This window comes from Ovis aries, chromosome 7 (genome assembly GCF_016772045.2).
Source record: "Ovis aries strain OAR_USU_Benz2616 breed Rambouillet chromosome 7, ARS-UI_Ramb_v3.0, whole genome shotgun sequence".
Taxonomy (NCBI): Eukaryota; Metazoa; Chordata; class Mammalia; order Artiodactyla; family Bovidae; genus Ovis; species Ovis aries.
The window spans coordinates 44,086,504-44,100,854 of record NC_056060.1 but is presented as its reverse complement, the minus strand read 5'-3'; the positions used below and the strand labels follow the sequence as shown (position 1 = coordinate 44,100,854).

The window sequence follows — 14,351 nt, the reverse complement described above, 5'->3', positions numbered from 1 at the left end:
AACCCAGGGATTGAACCCAGGTCTCCTGCATTGCAGGTGGATTCTTTACCAGCTGAGCCACAAGGGAAGCCTGGAGATGTCAGAAGGCATCTTACAAATTAGTTCAAGGATGAAATGGTAAAGGTAATAGAAATAGGAAAGGAAAGATGAAAACTTTTCAAGAAGTGGAATCAACAAAATCTGGTATTGGTGATTAGATGTAACAAGTGTACAAAAATGAAGATTAAAGACAAAGTCAAAAATTTCAAGCCCAAGGATTGGGAAGAAGATGGTACCATTTTGAGAACTACATTTTGCAGAAGAAAGTATCTTTGAGTTGGAGAGTGGGGAGAGTGAGTTTGGGTTTTAGATTTTTCAAGTTTTAAATGCAAAGGGAAATGCTCAGGAGGTGATTTGAACTATAGTAGTGTCCCTGGGGAAAGGAGTAGAACTGGACATATGGAAATCAGTCTCCTAGAGGTGGTGATTAAAGCTGCCATGTAAATGAGACCCTCAAAGGAGAGAATGACAAAGGAAAGAAAGAGATGAGAGGGCGGAGGGTAAGGTCTTGGGAAGACTCACATTTGAAGTCATTGGAAAATTAAGACATGAGAAGAGTTTAGAATAAAAAATATAAAGATTTCAAAAGTTTTCCGTTGCTTTCCTCTCTGAAACTTAAGTGCCTGTTATTTATTCTGCTAATGTTTATGTTTTAGATAAAATTTCTGGAGAAGAAATGGAAATAATAATCTAGTTATGGCACATTGCACAGAAGGTTTTTTTTATCTTTGGGAACTTAACATTTGTATGATTTGCCCTTTAAGGAGACCTGAAATCTTGGTGTTGACTGAATTACTCCCATGGTTGGGTTTTATATACACAACCATGTAGAAGATCTTTGTTAGAGACATATTTATTTCTAATGAGGGTTCTGATTTACTTCATTCCCAGCTGTTTTCATAAGCGGCCAGTGCCTGCCTTCACTACTAAGAAAGGAACATAAGGTATCTATGGAAAGAAATACTTGCAGTGATACATTTAGTTGAGGATTCAAGTGGTTTCTCAGATGTGGAAGTTTAAATAAAATACTCTGTTATTTTCTACTTGATTAGTGGTGATCAGAATCTCTATGGTAGAATCCTGTGGCTTTGCTATTACTCTTACCTAGAGTCCAGAGAAAAGGGGGCTCCAGTGGTTAGGATTCTATGCTTTCACTGCAAGGACCCAGGTGCTATTCTTGAACAGAGAACTAGGATCTCAGAAGTTGCACAGCCAAAAAAAGAGAGAGAGAGAAAACCATTGTTGATATGTGTTGTCACATGATTTTCAATTAAAAATTGGCACCTCAGGCTTCCCTGGTGGTCCCGTGGTTGAGAATCTGCCTTGCAGTGCAGGGGACACCTGTTTGATGGGAAGATCCCACATGCCTCAGGGCAGCCAAGTCCATGCACTTCAGCGGCTGAGCCTGTGCTCTAGAGCCTGTGCACCTGGAGCCCTTGCTCTGCAGCGAGAAAAGCCGCTGCAGTGAGAAGCCCAGGCACCGCAACTAGAGAGCAGCCCCTCATTCTCTGCAACAGAGAAGCCCACATGGAGCAACAGAGACCCAGTGCAGTCAAAAATAAGGAAATAAAAACATTTCTTTAATGCACAGCTCTTCAAAAGTCTTTCAGTAGCATACTCTAATAAGCTTAAGGTTTTAGATGTTTAAGTTTTCTGTTCCATTTTCAGTCACATTTATTGGATTGCATAACTTATTTGTGTGGTGCCTGCATGATATGACTATCTTAAACATACTTTAGCTGGTTTCTTGCTTCAAATATCCTGTCATCTTAACATGTTCATTTTGCATGAATTTTTGTATGTATGTTTGCCTTTTTCCTGATAAGTAAAAGAATCCTAATATGATTCCAACAGTTTGGCAACCTTGTTTAGACATGATTAACTTTTAATGATTATGACATTGATCTAGGACTTGGTTATGCCTTATAGACCCCTCTCTCTGGTTTCATTTTTAGCTCCAAATGAAAGTCTAGAAAAGAAAAAGAATTTTCTCTCTTTGAATTCCCTAAGGCTAGAATTGGATACGTACTGACCAGGCCAAACCCAAATGGATATTTATAGTTTTCTTTATTAAAAAGAAAAAAAATCTGAGCTGTTTAGGTTTTGAACTTCTAGCTCCATTGCTTCAAGGTGAGAGTGCCTTCTTATCATTGGTATAAGTAATTTTAATGCCTAAAAATGGTACATAGTGTTCTTTTAAAAATCCTGTCTAGAACACGTAGTTGTTCTGTTTGCCCAGATAGACAAAGGCACTTCTTAAGCATGTGGTTTTGTTTTGTTTTGTTTTTTAACAATTTTAATCAAAAAAAATTTTTAGATATTACAAAGTCTTTTTAGTCCCCTTGAACAGTGTATATTAAACATAACTTAATCTTCACAAGATGATCTAAAATTGTAATTGTGAGCAATTCATAAACTATGGTAAAACAACAGTTAGATGTGGCAAATAGTGCTTTTCCCCAGTGTTACTGTGTTTGTCTTAGGTCCATTTATTTTAGCTTACAGTTTTTCTGACTCTTTCTTCATTATAAAATATCAACTATTTTTAGATGCCACAGTGGAGCTATCCCTGGACAGCACACAAAATAATCAGAAGAAGGTGCCAGCCAAAACACTCATTTCTCTTCCTCCACAGGAGGCCACAAATTCTTCTAAGCCCCAGCCAAGCTATGAGGAGGTGAGAATTTGTGCTATTGGTCTTCTTTTGGGTGTTTAGGACTGTGCTGCCAGTCTGAAGTTCAGTTGCTTGAGTTAATATTTATAACTCTTGAAGAAGACCTTTATGGTTAATGAACAGCCAGAATCCAGTAAAGGATTCTTTCCTGGGCAAAGTGTCTGTTACCCAGAGGATAGCACAGAGGCTTTCAGTGATCACTAGTGATATTTAGTGTCCAAAGCTCCTATATTCAAGAGTATAGTCTCTCCCCATTCCCTCTTTAGCCTGAAAGAGGCAAGTCTTCCAAAACCTAGTAATCATTCAGTATGATCAAAATAGCGTTTTAAGAGAATAGATGTAATGAAGACCTTGGATCAAGCACCAACTTAGAATCGTGGGAGTTGCTTCATTGAGATTGTTGGGAATGGACAGAGCTGAAGACTGATGTGTAGAAGGATATATCCTGGTATTATTATCTTGATGATGTAATAGTGATACAGAGTAAAATGAATAGCCTTTTTTGGGGGTATCTTACTCTCATTGCTTGTTTTCTCTTTAAAAGCTAGAGGAAGAAGAACAGGAAGACCAATTTGATTTGACAGTCGGTATAACTGATCCTGAGAAGATAGGTGAGTGTACTTGGGACTGCTATGATGTTCAGATGTGGCTGTGAGAAGCACAGTTAGCTGATTTCTAAATGGTTACCTCCAGAGCTGAACCAGCTGTGTGAAGGACTTCGTCGTCATCTTTCCTGTGAAACGATGCTCTTTGCTATGCTTCCAAGGCCAGAAGCAGCATTTAAGCTATTTATTTAGGCTTTTCTTGGCTTTAAGAAGAAAAATCAGAAAATTAAATACTATTCGAATCCCTTTTTAAAAACCCCACGTTGCCTTCTCCCCGAGTTGTGGAGACCATTTTATTCCCTCTTGAGATAAACTCCATGTAACCACCCTAAAAGCACATTTTAAAATTTGGAGATGCTGGATTTATTTTTCCCTTAGGACATTTGGATTTCTTGTTACATATCATTTATTATGTACTCTTGATATTCTAATAAAGTGAGGAAGTCTTCCACTCTCTCTCATAGGTAAAGATTAAAAAATGCAGGTTGAATTTTGATCAAATAGAAATTAGATTTTCATAACTTTGGCCAGAACATGGATTTTTAGGATATCCTTCCTGTGTCGCAAGTTTGTGAGACCTTTTAGTGAGCAGAGAGCAACAGGCCTCAACTTTCCTTGTTCTGGGTGTGGTCTCTGTGAGAAGAGGCTGCACAGAGCTTTTTCCTCCTATTAAGTAGGGGTGATATTTGTGTGGTTAAGAGGAAAAGTGTGGTTTCCAACCCTTTGTCTATTCTGAACTAGGAACAAGAGTTTATAAAAATCTGATTAGACTTTATGCCAAAATGGTTTGTTGTTAACTGTGGAGTTTTACTTTTCCTAGACTGGCGCACTGGTAGGGTGTTTCTGAGCATCCTATACAGTTCCCTCATCCGACAACAGAGTAAACTGAGAACCAATAAGTGAAATGTAGCTTTCCTGTCAGGTCACAACATATGGCCTTTGGTAGAACCTGGACCAAAACTTTGAATTACATGTTTAGAATTCTCTCTTACCTCTCTAATATTTATGAATATTCTACTGTAAGTACATTGATTTTAGGCTAGTTATTAGCTACTTTACATCCTTGGTAGAACAAAATAAATCATAAGTAAACACTGATTTAACGTTTTATAAGTCATGATGTTTGTACCAGGAGAGGGAGGGAATATGTTAGTTTCCTAGGACTTCTGTAATGAAGTATCACAAACAGTATGGCTTAAAACAACAGAAGTGTATTCCCTCAGCGTTCTGGGGGCTAGAAAACCTGCAAGCATGACGTCCATGAGGCCATGCTCCCTCTGAGGCACCAGGAAAGAACTGCTCAACCCTCTCCTAGCTTTTGGAGCCTCAGGCGTTCCTCGGCTGGTAGCTACATCACTCCAACTCTGCCTTCACTGCCACGGGGCATCCTCCCGGGGTGTCTTCACATCATCTTTGCTTTCTGTGTGTCTGTCTCCGTGTCAAAATTTCCCTTTCTTAGGTGGCACCAATCATACCGAATTAAGGCCTTCTATACTGACCTCTTTCTCCCTTAGTTACTTCTATAAAGATCCTATTTTCAAATAAGGTCACACTCTGATGTACCAGGGGTTAGGACGTCAATGTAATTTATTTAGGGGGACACAGTTCAGCCCATAACAATAATTTAAATGTCCCATGGATCAGATTTATTTAAACAAATCACTTTTGGTGATAAACCTTCATCCCCTTGCATCATCATCTAGATTCTTAGTCACATCGATGTCAAGAAACCAGCTGCTTAAAGCATTTTCATATTCATATTTCAAGATTCACATCAATCTTCATATAACAACACCTTCTGTTTGTGTGGGCTGTTTATTCAACATGCACTTCTCATTCCCACAAACATTTAAATTAATTAGAATCTCACTTCTGCCAGGATATTGCTTTTTAGAGACTTGGCAATTTGCATGTATTATTTTCAGCTTCCTGAAATTACTTAGGAAATTAACGTAAATTTAAAACTGCTGCATTTCTAGAACATTTCCATATCTTACGAGGTCTGGACTGGCAAGTATGTCTGTCTGCTCAAACACTGCCTCAATAAAAACAGCTGGTAAGCAGGCAGAGTGTCTGAAGACCTCACTTTGCTATTGTGTCTTACACGCATTTGCACTTAGTCTTGCTTAATAAATGCAGGCACTAAATTATGGGAATGACCTTTTGGACATTTGACCGTAACTATCAAACTGTGAATAAAATTCTGAATACATTTTCTATAAAGTAAATTTAGATTTTTATTTTTCGTTTTATCAGTGATAAACGTCCTTAGTAGTATTAGGCAATACAGTTTAAGTGGTTTAGAAGAGAACTAACAGTAGTAATCAAGATAAAGTAATTTCTAAAGCTTACATTTTGTTTTATATGTTGCTCTTTTGGCAGGGCTTGACTGGGTAGAGAACATAAGCCCTCTCTTCCTGTACAGCCTCCAGCTTCTTGTACAGCCTCCAACTTCTCTGTGTAGTTTATAAAAGCAGTGATTCCCCGCCATCTTGGTCAGGCCAAATTGTAATATGTGACCCTGCAGGGGTAGAACTTGCCCTCATCCCAGGACCATTTCAGAGGCTTTGGCAGTTAGTCGTTGTTAACCTGCATTTTCCTGGAAGGTGTGGGAAGGGTCAGGGCGGAGAGGAAGGGAGTGAAACCAACCCAGCGCTCCAGAGGCCGGCACTGGACCTATGTCTGTCTCAAGTCGCATGTGTGTCTTTTCACTACTCACGGAGTCGATGGTGCCTTTATGTTCCTAAGTGGTAGAGGTTAGGACAGTACCACAGAGAAAAACAATTGCTTGAAGCCCAAATTATGTAACAGTCAAAGGCTTTTTCAGATAAATGATTCCTTCAGGAAAGAGGTTTGTGTGACATCAGGCAGCCCAAGTGTCTTCCTGCCAGGCCCTTTGCTCTAGGAGAACATGCTAGATGAGAGGGGTCAGTGTGGGTGGAGGGGCTGGGACAGTATTTCTGAAAGAGCAAAGGGAGCCTAGAGCTAGTTTAGGGTAGAACTACTTGTATCCTTTTACATCATTTGCTTCCTTCTCCTCCTCCTGCTTTATACAGCGAGAGAATTGTTTGGATTTAGACAGATGTGTGTAACTAGCCCAAATATTGGCATGGTAACAACCAGTGGATTGTCAGTGTCCAGTGCTGCTTTGTGGAAGGTATAAATAGAGCCTGGCTTTGAAACAGGGAACTGACTCTCTTGTCTAACTCAAACAGGGACCCAGCCAGCATCCATGGGACCACGATGTGCCATAGAGGCCTCGAGGCAAAGTAGGAAATAGATTATAGTATAGGATCTGAAGCTTGGAGTTGAAACAAGAGTTCTTACACACGGTTCCTGTGGCTGCCTTATGATTCCTAGTTAAATGTTAGCAAGATTGGTCCTGCTTTAGTTCACAGAATAATCCTCTCCTGCTTTCTGTTCTCCCACAGGGGACGGTATGAATGCCTATGTGGCCTACAAAGTTACGACACAGGTGAGTCCAAGTGACCCTGCTGATGACCACCTTAATAGGTTTGGGCGCACATACCAAGAAGGTCATCATTCAGATTATTTCTGGGTATTTCTTTAGTTTCTTTGTCAACATCTTCCTTCAAGTTTACTCAAGATGGAACAAGTCTGCATCCCCTTGGTAAATCTCATCTGAGCCTTTCCACTTTTCTTCCAGAGAGCTAACACTTCAATGTGAAACTTTGTAAGTTTTATCAAGACATGTGGTGTATCTGATATAGTGCCATCCCTCTTAAGAGCTATGTGGCTTAGAGCTAGTTTGGCGGATCACCCCAAACTGTATCACCTGTCTAAAAATCATCAGTTCTTCTGAGGTTTCCTGTGTGGAGCTTCTTTTAACATTCTCCCTAACCTTTTGCCCCTTGGGTCTGGTCTTCCTTTTTTATATAATATTAATGCATACAAAACTTACACGTTGTTGTATGCAGGTTATGAAGCATAAAAAATGAAGCCCCGAACCTACCACCAGTCTTAAGATGAGTACCATTGAATCCACTGCGTGTTTCTCCCTCTCCTTTCCTCTGCCTCACACCTTAGAGGCCACCACTCTCCTGAATTGTCTCTCATTTCCTTTATAAAAAGTCTTCACATATGTATCTCTAAACAGTACACTGTTTTGCTTTTTTTTTTTTGAGTTTCATAAAAATGGTATCATGCTAAAAATAGTGCTTTCTTTACTACCATTGTTCCTCAGATCCATCCATGATGTGCGTAGCTGTAGTTAATTAGTCCATTGTGTGATTATAGCATAATGCATTTATCCATTTTCCTGTTGTGAATATTTGGCATGTTTCCAGTTTTTGTAATTATGAGCTGTGAACATTTTTGCACGTGTCTCCTGGCCTACACATAGAAGAGTTTCTTTGGGGTATATTATCAGAAGCAATTCCCCTGGGTCACAGGTAGTGTAAATTTTGAAGAAAAGAAATACAAACTATGTTTTTAAGTCCTTGTACCAATTTATACTTCCATCAGCAATATGTAAAAGTTCCCATTGACATACTTCCTTGCCAACAGTTGGCAAGGCCCAACCTCCTTAAATTTTGCCTGTCTGGTGAGTATTAAATGATCTCTCAATAAAATGTAGGCCTTGTCTCTTTTTACTGGACGTTTCCTTTATATTACCTTTCTACTACTTGTTGGCCTGCCCCTGTGTTCTAGACCCTGTGATAGCTTGGAGGTTCAAGTGTCTACAGTGTAGACATTTCGTCTGATCCTCCCCTTAGGGGCAGTGTTTACTGTGCATTTTCTCCTGTTTGGCTGCTTTAATTCTGGCAGCAATACCCTTAATAAGTCAGGGCAGGATGAAAGGATTGGAGATTACCATAGATTTCTAGCTTTAAACTAGATTACAGCATCTCTTTCCTTAAAGCAAAGGTTCTTAACCTGCAAATAAAACTCGATTTGAATTTAATTAGTTGCCTTCGTAATCCCATGTATGTTAATTTGTGCATTTAAAATCATTATTCTGAGAAGGGCTCCATAGATTTCTAGACAGCCAGAGAGGATTATAACTCCAAAAAAGAAAAGGGGCTGAGAATCTCAGCCTTGGAGAAAGTTATTTATAAAGTGGCTAGAAGACCAGAGATCTGGGGAAAGATTCCCTTGATGTCAGACGGATGACTTTTCAAGATACTCATCCCCTATTGGAAATGAAATCTTGTGTTTTTTCTGTCCCCAAGACAAGCTTACCAATGTTCAGAAGTAAACACTTTGCAGTGAAAAGAAGATTTAGTGACTTTTTGGGTCTTTATGAGAAGCTTTCAGAGAAGCACTCCCAGAATGGCTTTATTGTCCCTCCTCCACCTGAGAAGAGCCTAATAGGTAAGCCTATTAATTCCGCTTAGATTTTTTCCTTTGCATTCTTTCTACAATATAGTTTCTACTTAGTGTATGAGATTACTTCTAATGACAGTGTAGAATCCAACAGTTAGAAAGGAACCATTTCCAACGTTTTCCTATAAATCACACGAGGGTTAGAGATACAGCATGTTTTGACATGGTCTCTTTCATTGGGTGCAGTAGGAGGCCTAGGTTTTAGTTTCCACAGAGAGAGAGAGAGTGAGTGAGAGAGAGAAAGAGAGAGAGAGAGAGTGTGTGTGTGTGTGTGTGTGTGTGTGTGTGTGTGTGTGTTGGTATCCTGGAGTCTTCAGTGGTTCTGGTTTTAGTTTCCACAGTGTACGTGTGTGTGTGTGTGTGTGTGTGTGTGTGTGTGTGTGTTTGTGTTGGTATCCTGGAGTCTTCAGTGGTTGCGGTTCCCTCCAAATTGAAATGTACTCATTGAATGAGGGGAAGGAGGTCAGGCAAGGGATCTTCCCATTACCATCAGTTGATATCTGCTAATCTTTACTCAAGAGTTCCATAGCCCCCTTTTAGAAAACATGTGCTCTGGAAGTCCCAAGGTTGAGAACCTTCAAAAAAAACTGACTCGTATAAAGAACTTTGTTCATGCTTGTGCAGGACATAGAAGTGGCCTTTGGTTGTATTTTGTAGAGCTCCCTCATTGCCTTCCTCCTGGGACTTTCCTGCAGCCTAAAGCTTTTCATGATGTGTTTTCATGATGAGTTTTCTTGTTTTTTTCTTTTTAAATTGTGTTCCAGGAATGACAAAAGTAAAAGTTGGGAAAGAAGATTCTTCTTCTGCAGAATTTCTTGAAAAACGGAGGGCTGCTCTAGAAAGGTAAGTACAATAAAGCTATTTTCTTGAGTGCCACGAGAACAAATGAGGCGCTAAAACTGAGACTTAATCACCATGAGACATTGGCTAGTAGTGGTGAAACTTGAATGGGTTAAAGATTCCCACCTCCATGTTGTCTGTAGCCTTTCCTAAGTCTCTTTCCTTCCCACATTAGGAGCAGAGCATCCTCTTTTCTTCTCTCCTGAGTGAGCAGGCAATCATATTCTCCTTCTTCAACAATCAGTCAGGAGTGGCTCTGCAGTCTCTTTCCAAGCAGTTATTGTTCTTTCCTTTCTGGAAATGTGAAGAATGTGAACTTACATGTGCTTATAAGCAGAGTCGTATAAGTGCCCTGAGGATATTTTAAAGTAATGAAAGACACTGTACCCCTGTCAGCATGTTATAATGCCCCAAACTTGTAAGGCCAAGCCAATTAACCAGATAACTGCTTACCCTGTAGGTACCTTCAGAGAATTGTGAATCATCCTACCATGTTACAGGACCCTGATGTCAGAGAGTTCTTAGAAAAAGAAGAGGTTAGTATTGTACAAACTGAATTTCACAATTCATATCTACCCCTGTGAAATGAAACTAGTTCCTTCAACAAATATTTGAGCACATGCATATAGCCTAGTCTGACTGTATCCTAGTTTATAAGTGCTCAAAAGTGACAAGTGTCTTTCAGCCTCTGAAGTAAAAGCAGCTGTGTCTGCAGTCAAAAGTAACTGGTTGTAGAAGTCAAACTGCAACCCAGTTTTGTCTTACTGGATCAACACAGTGATCTGTTTGGCAGGTCTTGGCATGTCCTTCATAGGTTACTACTTGGCTTCGATTGAATGCTTATTTTGTGCCAGGAGCTGTGGAGTTTTAGTTCAAAACCACTGAACCACGGACCTCAGAACTGCCAGCATGTAGCAAAAGTGTTGATTCAAGTGGACAGTCTTTTAACAGGCTATGCATAGGCTATTCATGACTGAAAAAAATTAGAGATAGTCCAGTTGCTAATAATTGAAGAGTTAGTAAAATATATCAATACAACAAATACTTAATTCTCATCATAAACAGAAAGTATACAGAAATTCATTGGAGCATACATTTGAAGAATGATGAGGGAGAGGGATAAATGAGGAGTATGAGATTAATGGATATACACTACTATATATAAAGTAGATAAACAACAAGGATTTACTGTATAACACAAGGAACTCTATTCAGTACCTTGTAATCACCTTATCATGGAAAAGAATCTGAAAAAAAAAAATATATATATATATACACACGCACATATACAACTGAATCACATTGCTATACCCCTAGAACTAACACAGTACTATAAATCAACTGTACTTCAGTTTAAAACAAGAATTATAAAATGAAACATGAAACAGCATAGAAACATAGCTGAAGAAACACATTAGTCATTAAGAATCAAACACTGGAATACAACAATGGTGTGTCTCATAGGGAAGAAAAGTAGAAGGAAATAAGTGACAGCGTAGAACTGTTGTTTTGTATTTCTTTTTTGTTTTTTATTTTTAAATTTTTCTTTAACTTGCATATTGTATATATTACTCAAAATAAGAAAATGGTACTAAGTATATGGGTTGCCCCACCAAAATGAACTTCTTTAATAAAAAATTCTGTCTAATGCTCTAAATCTTAGTTCTCCTCTGAGATTCCTAAATCCGTTTTTCCTTTTCATGCCCGCATACCCGCCTGGTGCCCCTAGAGCAGGGTTTATCTCCAGTGGCACTGTGGACATTTTGGCTGGATCATCCTTTGTTGTGGGGATGTCCTGTGCACTGTTGGTTTAGCAGCATTCCTGGCCTCTATCCATTAGACGCCAGTACCCTCCCCCACCTCCTGTCCAGGTTTCTTTAATTTGGTTGTGTCCAGAGTCTTAGTTTTGGCAGTATCTTTCTTTGTTGCAGCATGTGGAATCGTTGTGGTGGTATGTGAACTCTTAATTGCAGCATGGGAGATCTAGTTCCCTGACCAGGGATCGAATCTGGGTCCCCTGTACTGGGAGCACAGAGTCTTAGCCACTGGACCACCAGGGAAGTCCCCTGTCCCCAGTTTTAGTAAGCAAAATTATCTCCATACATGACCAACTGTCCCTTAGGGGGCAAAATGGCCCTGAGTTAAGACTCTCAAGAGTCCTGGGCACTAAAATCTGATTGTTCAGCGTGGTATACTACATACACTATGGATTCTTCAGCATCCTTTTCATGCCTTAGGAAAGGAGTGGGAAGACTGAACTAGTCAAATTGTTTCTAAGTATTTGGCATGCTTGACTTAACTAGATGTCCATAAAAGTAGCCTCAATCTATTATGCGCCTTTGTTCCCTGAGGAAAATTCGAGTGGAATTATAGCTTCAAAGTGTCTCAAGATTTTAAGTCTAGCTGTGTGTGAGTATGCATCCAAAAAGAACTTTTGACTTTTAAACAAAAGTATTTGGTATTTAAGCAGTTTATGCCTGGGTAGGCAGATAATCTCAATATGAGGTCACCTGGCCACATAACACACACTGCCTGTCTTTCTGCACACAGTATCAAAAGCTGACAGTTTTGCTGATTCTCTTTAATGTGGTCCTTTGATTTTTTTTTTTTTTCTCTCCACATTGTTAGTTAAGGATTTGTCTAATTGCCCTTGAAAATAACAGCCTACAGTTCAGATAATTTATTTGGCAAGTTTGGGGCATGCCATCTGATGGATACTAATTCTTCTGAACCTAAAATAGGGGCAGCAGATAACTTGCCACCCCGCCTTCTTGCTCTTGTAGCTGCCACGTGCTGTGGGTACCCAGGCATTGAGTGGCGCTGGTCTCCTCAAGATGTTCAACAAAGCTACAGATGCAGTCAGCAAAATGACCATCAAGATGAATGAATCCGACATTGTGAGTAGCACTGGGCCTCTCAGCTTCCCCAGCCCCCTCAGGGTTATGTGTCAGAAGCCTTGAGGAGTCCTGAAATTTTTGAGATTAGAGACTTTCTTTTTACAATAATTCAGTCCCTTAAACAAGAAGGAAAAAACTGCTAGGGAAAAGACAGCTCTATGATGAGTAGCCTCCTTTAAAGCTTTGGGCCTGTGTGTTTCAGTGGTTTGAGGAGAAGCTCCAGGAGGTAGAGTGTGAGGAGCAGCGCTTGCGGAAACTGCATGCCGTTGTAGAAACTCTAGTCAACCACAGGAAAGGTAACAAGCTTCTGACGTACACTTGGAGCTGGGGGGGAAACTGATGTCTCCAGTGAGCTAGAGATGGGAGGGCATGTTGTTCCCAAACCTCTCAGCCATTCAAGTTGAAATTCTCAACCCACTGGGTCCTTGATGTTCTGATCAGAAATAATGCCACGCATCTCCTGACAGGAAGCATGCCTCTGCCGCCGAAGGCACTGTACTCTACCTGGGGGAGTGCAGAGAAGCCGTCCCAGTTACAGCTTGACCTGGGATTGTGGGCTTTGGTTGATGGCATTTGAGTCGGTGGCTTATATCCAAAATGATGCTACATGCCTTAGCTACATGGTCCAATGAGAAATATGTAAATGCTGGAAACCATATATGTCTCCTGACCCTTCTTCACCTTTCTCTGGTGAGATTTGCTTAAGAGCTTCAAATTTGCCAAGTTTGAATGCTTTAATCACGCTGATAATCAGAAGTCTAAACAGGCAGAAAACCATTAGAATGGAGACCAATATAAGAGTTGGCAAAATATGACCCAGCTGGGTCATATCTAGCCATAGACCTATTGGTCTTGGACCTATTGCTGTGGCTCTAAGTGGTTTTTAACATTTTTGAAGAGATGATGGGATGGAAGGGTTGGGGAGGGGAGCAAGGAGAGTGAGCCGTATGTGGTCTGCAAAGGTTAAAATACTTGGCTCTTCACAGAAAAGTTGTTCTACTCTGGTGCACACAAGACTCTGCAGTGTGTACATACACTCTCTCTCTTGGCAGGCAGGCTGCTTACTGTGAGCTCTAATGTGAAAATCAGAACTGTGCCATTGGCCCGTTTCTATTAACTGGCCCCAGCTCTCCAGGAGCATCGGAACTGCTCCATCCAAGCAAGCCTAGCCTAGGGAAACAGGGCAGCAGGCACCTCTCTTTGCTCATGTGCCCGAGCTACATCGCCCTCACTTTCTGAATTCAGTTGGCTCTGGTGTAAATGGCCAGATTGCAGAGCCCATGGTTGCCAGACACGCAGGGGCCAGTGTCGCTCAGGCACCCAGGCAGTGCCAGCTGACTTGTCCCTCTTCCTCGGGAGATCAGAGGCTCTGCTGTCTTCTTCCTGCCAGAGCTAGCGCTGAACACGGCCCAATTTGCCAAGAGTCTCGCCATGCTTGGGAGCTCTGAGGACAACACAGCACTGTCACGGGCACTCTCCCAGCTGGCTGAGGTGGAAGAAAAGATCGAGCAGCTCCACCAGGAACAGGCCAACAATGACTTCTTCCTCCTCGCAGAGCTCCTGAGTGACTATATTCGCCTCCTGGCCATAGTCCGCGTAAGCATCTTGTCCCTCTCCTCTTTTTCCTCCACTGGATTTACTTTGTCTTTTCCTTTGCTCTTCTTCTTCCCAAGATGGTTTCATCCATTATAGCTTGAAATAGGTATAGTTTTTCTACTCTCAAAAGAGAAAGTATCTTGTGAACTGAAACATCCATTAAACTCTTAGTTATCTGTGAGTCATTTTGAGGCCCGCAGCCAGTATTTTAAATCAGCTTGAAGAAAAGACCACTCTTGAATTTCCAAGTAGGCCCTTCCTTATTGTTGAAGCTGGACAGCATCCTATATTCCTTTCTTTAAGCAAGGCTGTTCCAGGCCTAGGTCTGGACCCCTTGGAGCTGTGACTTCCTCA

At 40.7% G+C, this 14,351-nt stretch overlaps 1 protein-coding gene across 10 annotated transcripts in view; it reads left to right on the top strand.

Annotated features, from left to right (window-relative positions):
- The window catches only part of SNX1 (sorting nexin 1), a 38,420-nt gene that overhangs the window by 13,989 nt on the left and 10,080 nt on the right, over window positions 1-14,351 (top strand). For 9 of the 10 annotated variants that reach the window (XM_027971757.3, XM_060417780.1, XM_027971756.3 and 6 more), the window contains exons 3-11: window positions 2,589-2,716; window positions 3,258-3,324; window positions 6,750-6,793; window positions 8,511-8,652; window positions 9,429-9,507; window positions 9,965-10,040; window positions 12,288-12,401; window positions 12,604-12,697; window positions 13,792-13,997. In XM_027971757.3, the coding sequence (XP_027827558.1) occupies window positions 2,589-2,716; window positions 3,258-3,324; window positions 6,750-6,793; window positions 8,511-8,652; window positions 9,429-9,507; window positions 9,965-10,040; window positions 12,288-12,401; window positions 12,604-12,697; window positions 13,792-13,997 (950 nt within the window). Of the gene's footprint in view, window positions 1-2,588; window positions 2,717-3,257; window positions 3,325-6,749; window positions 6,794-8,510; window positions 8,653-9,428; window positions 9,508-9,964; window positions 10,041-12,287; window positions 12,402-12,603; window positions 12,698-13,791; window positions 14,340-14,351 lie in introns of all 10 variants that reach the window. The other variant, XR_009601199.1, reaches the window with a different exon arrangement.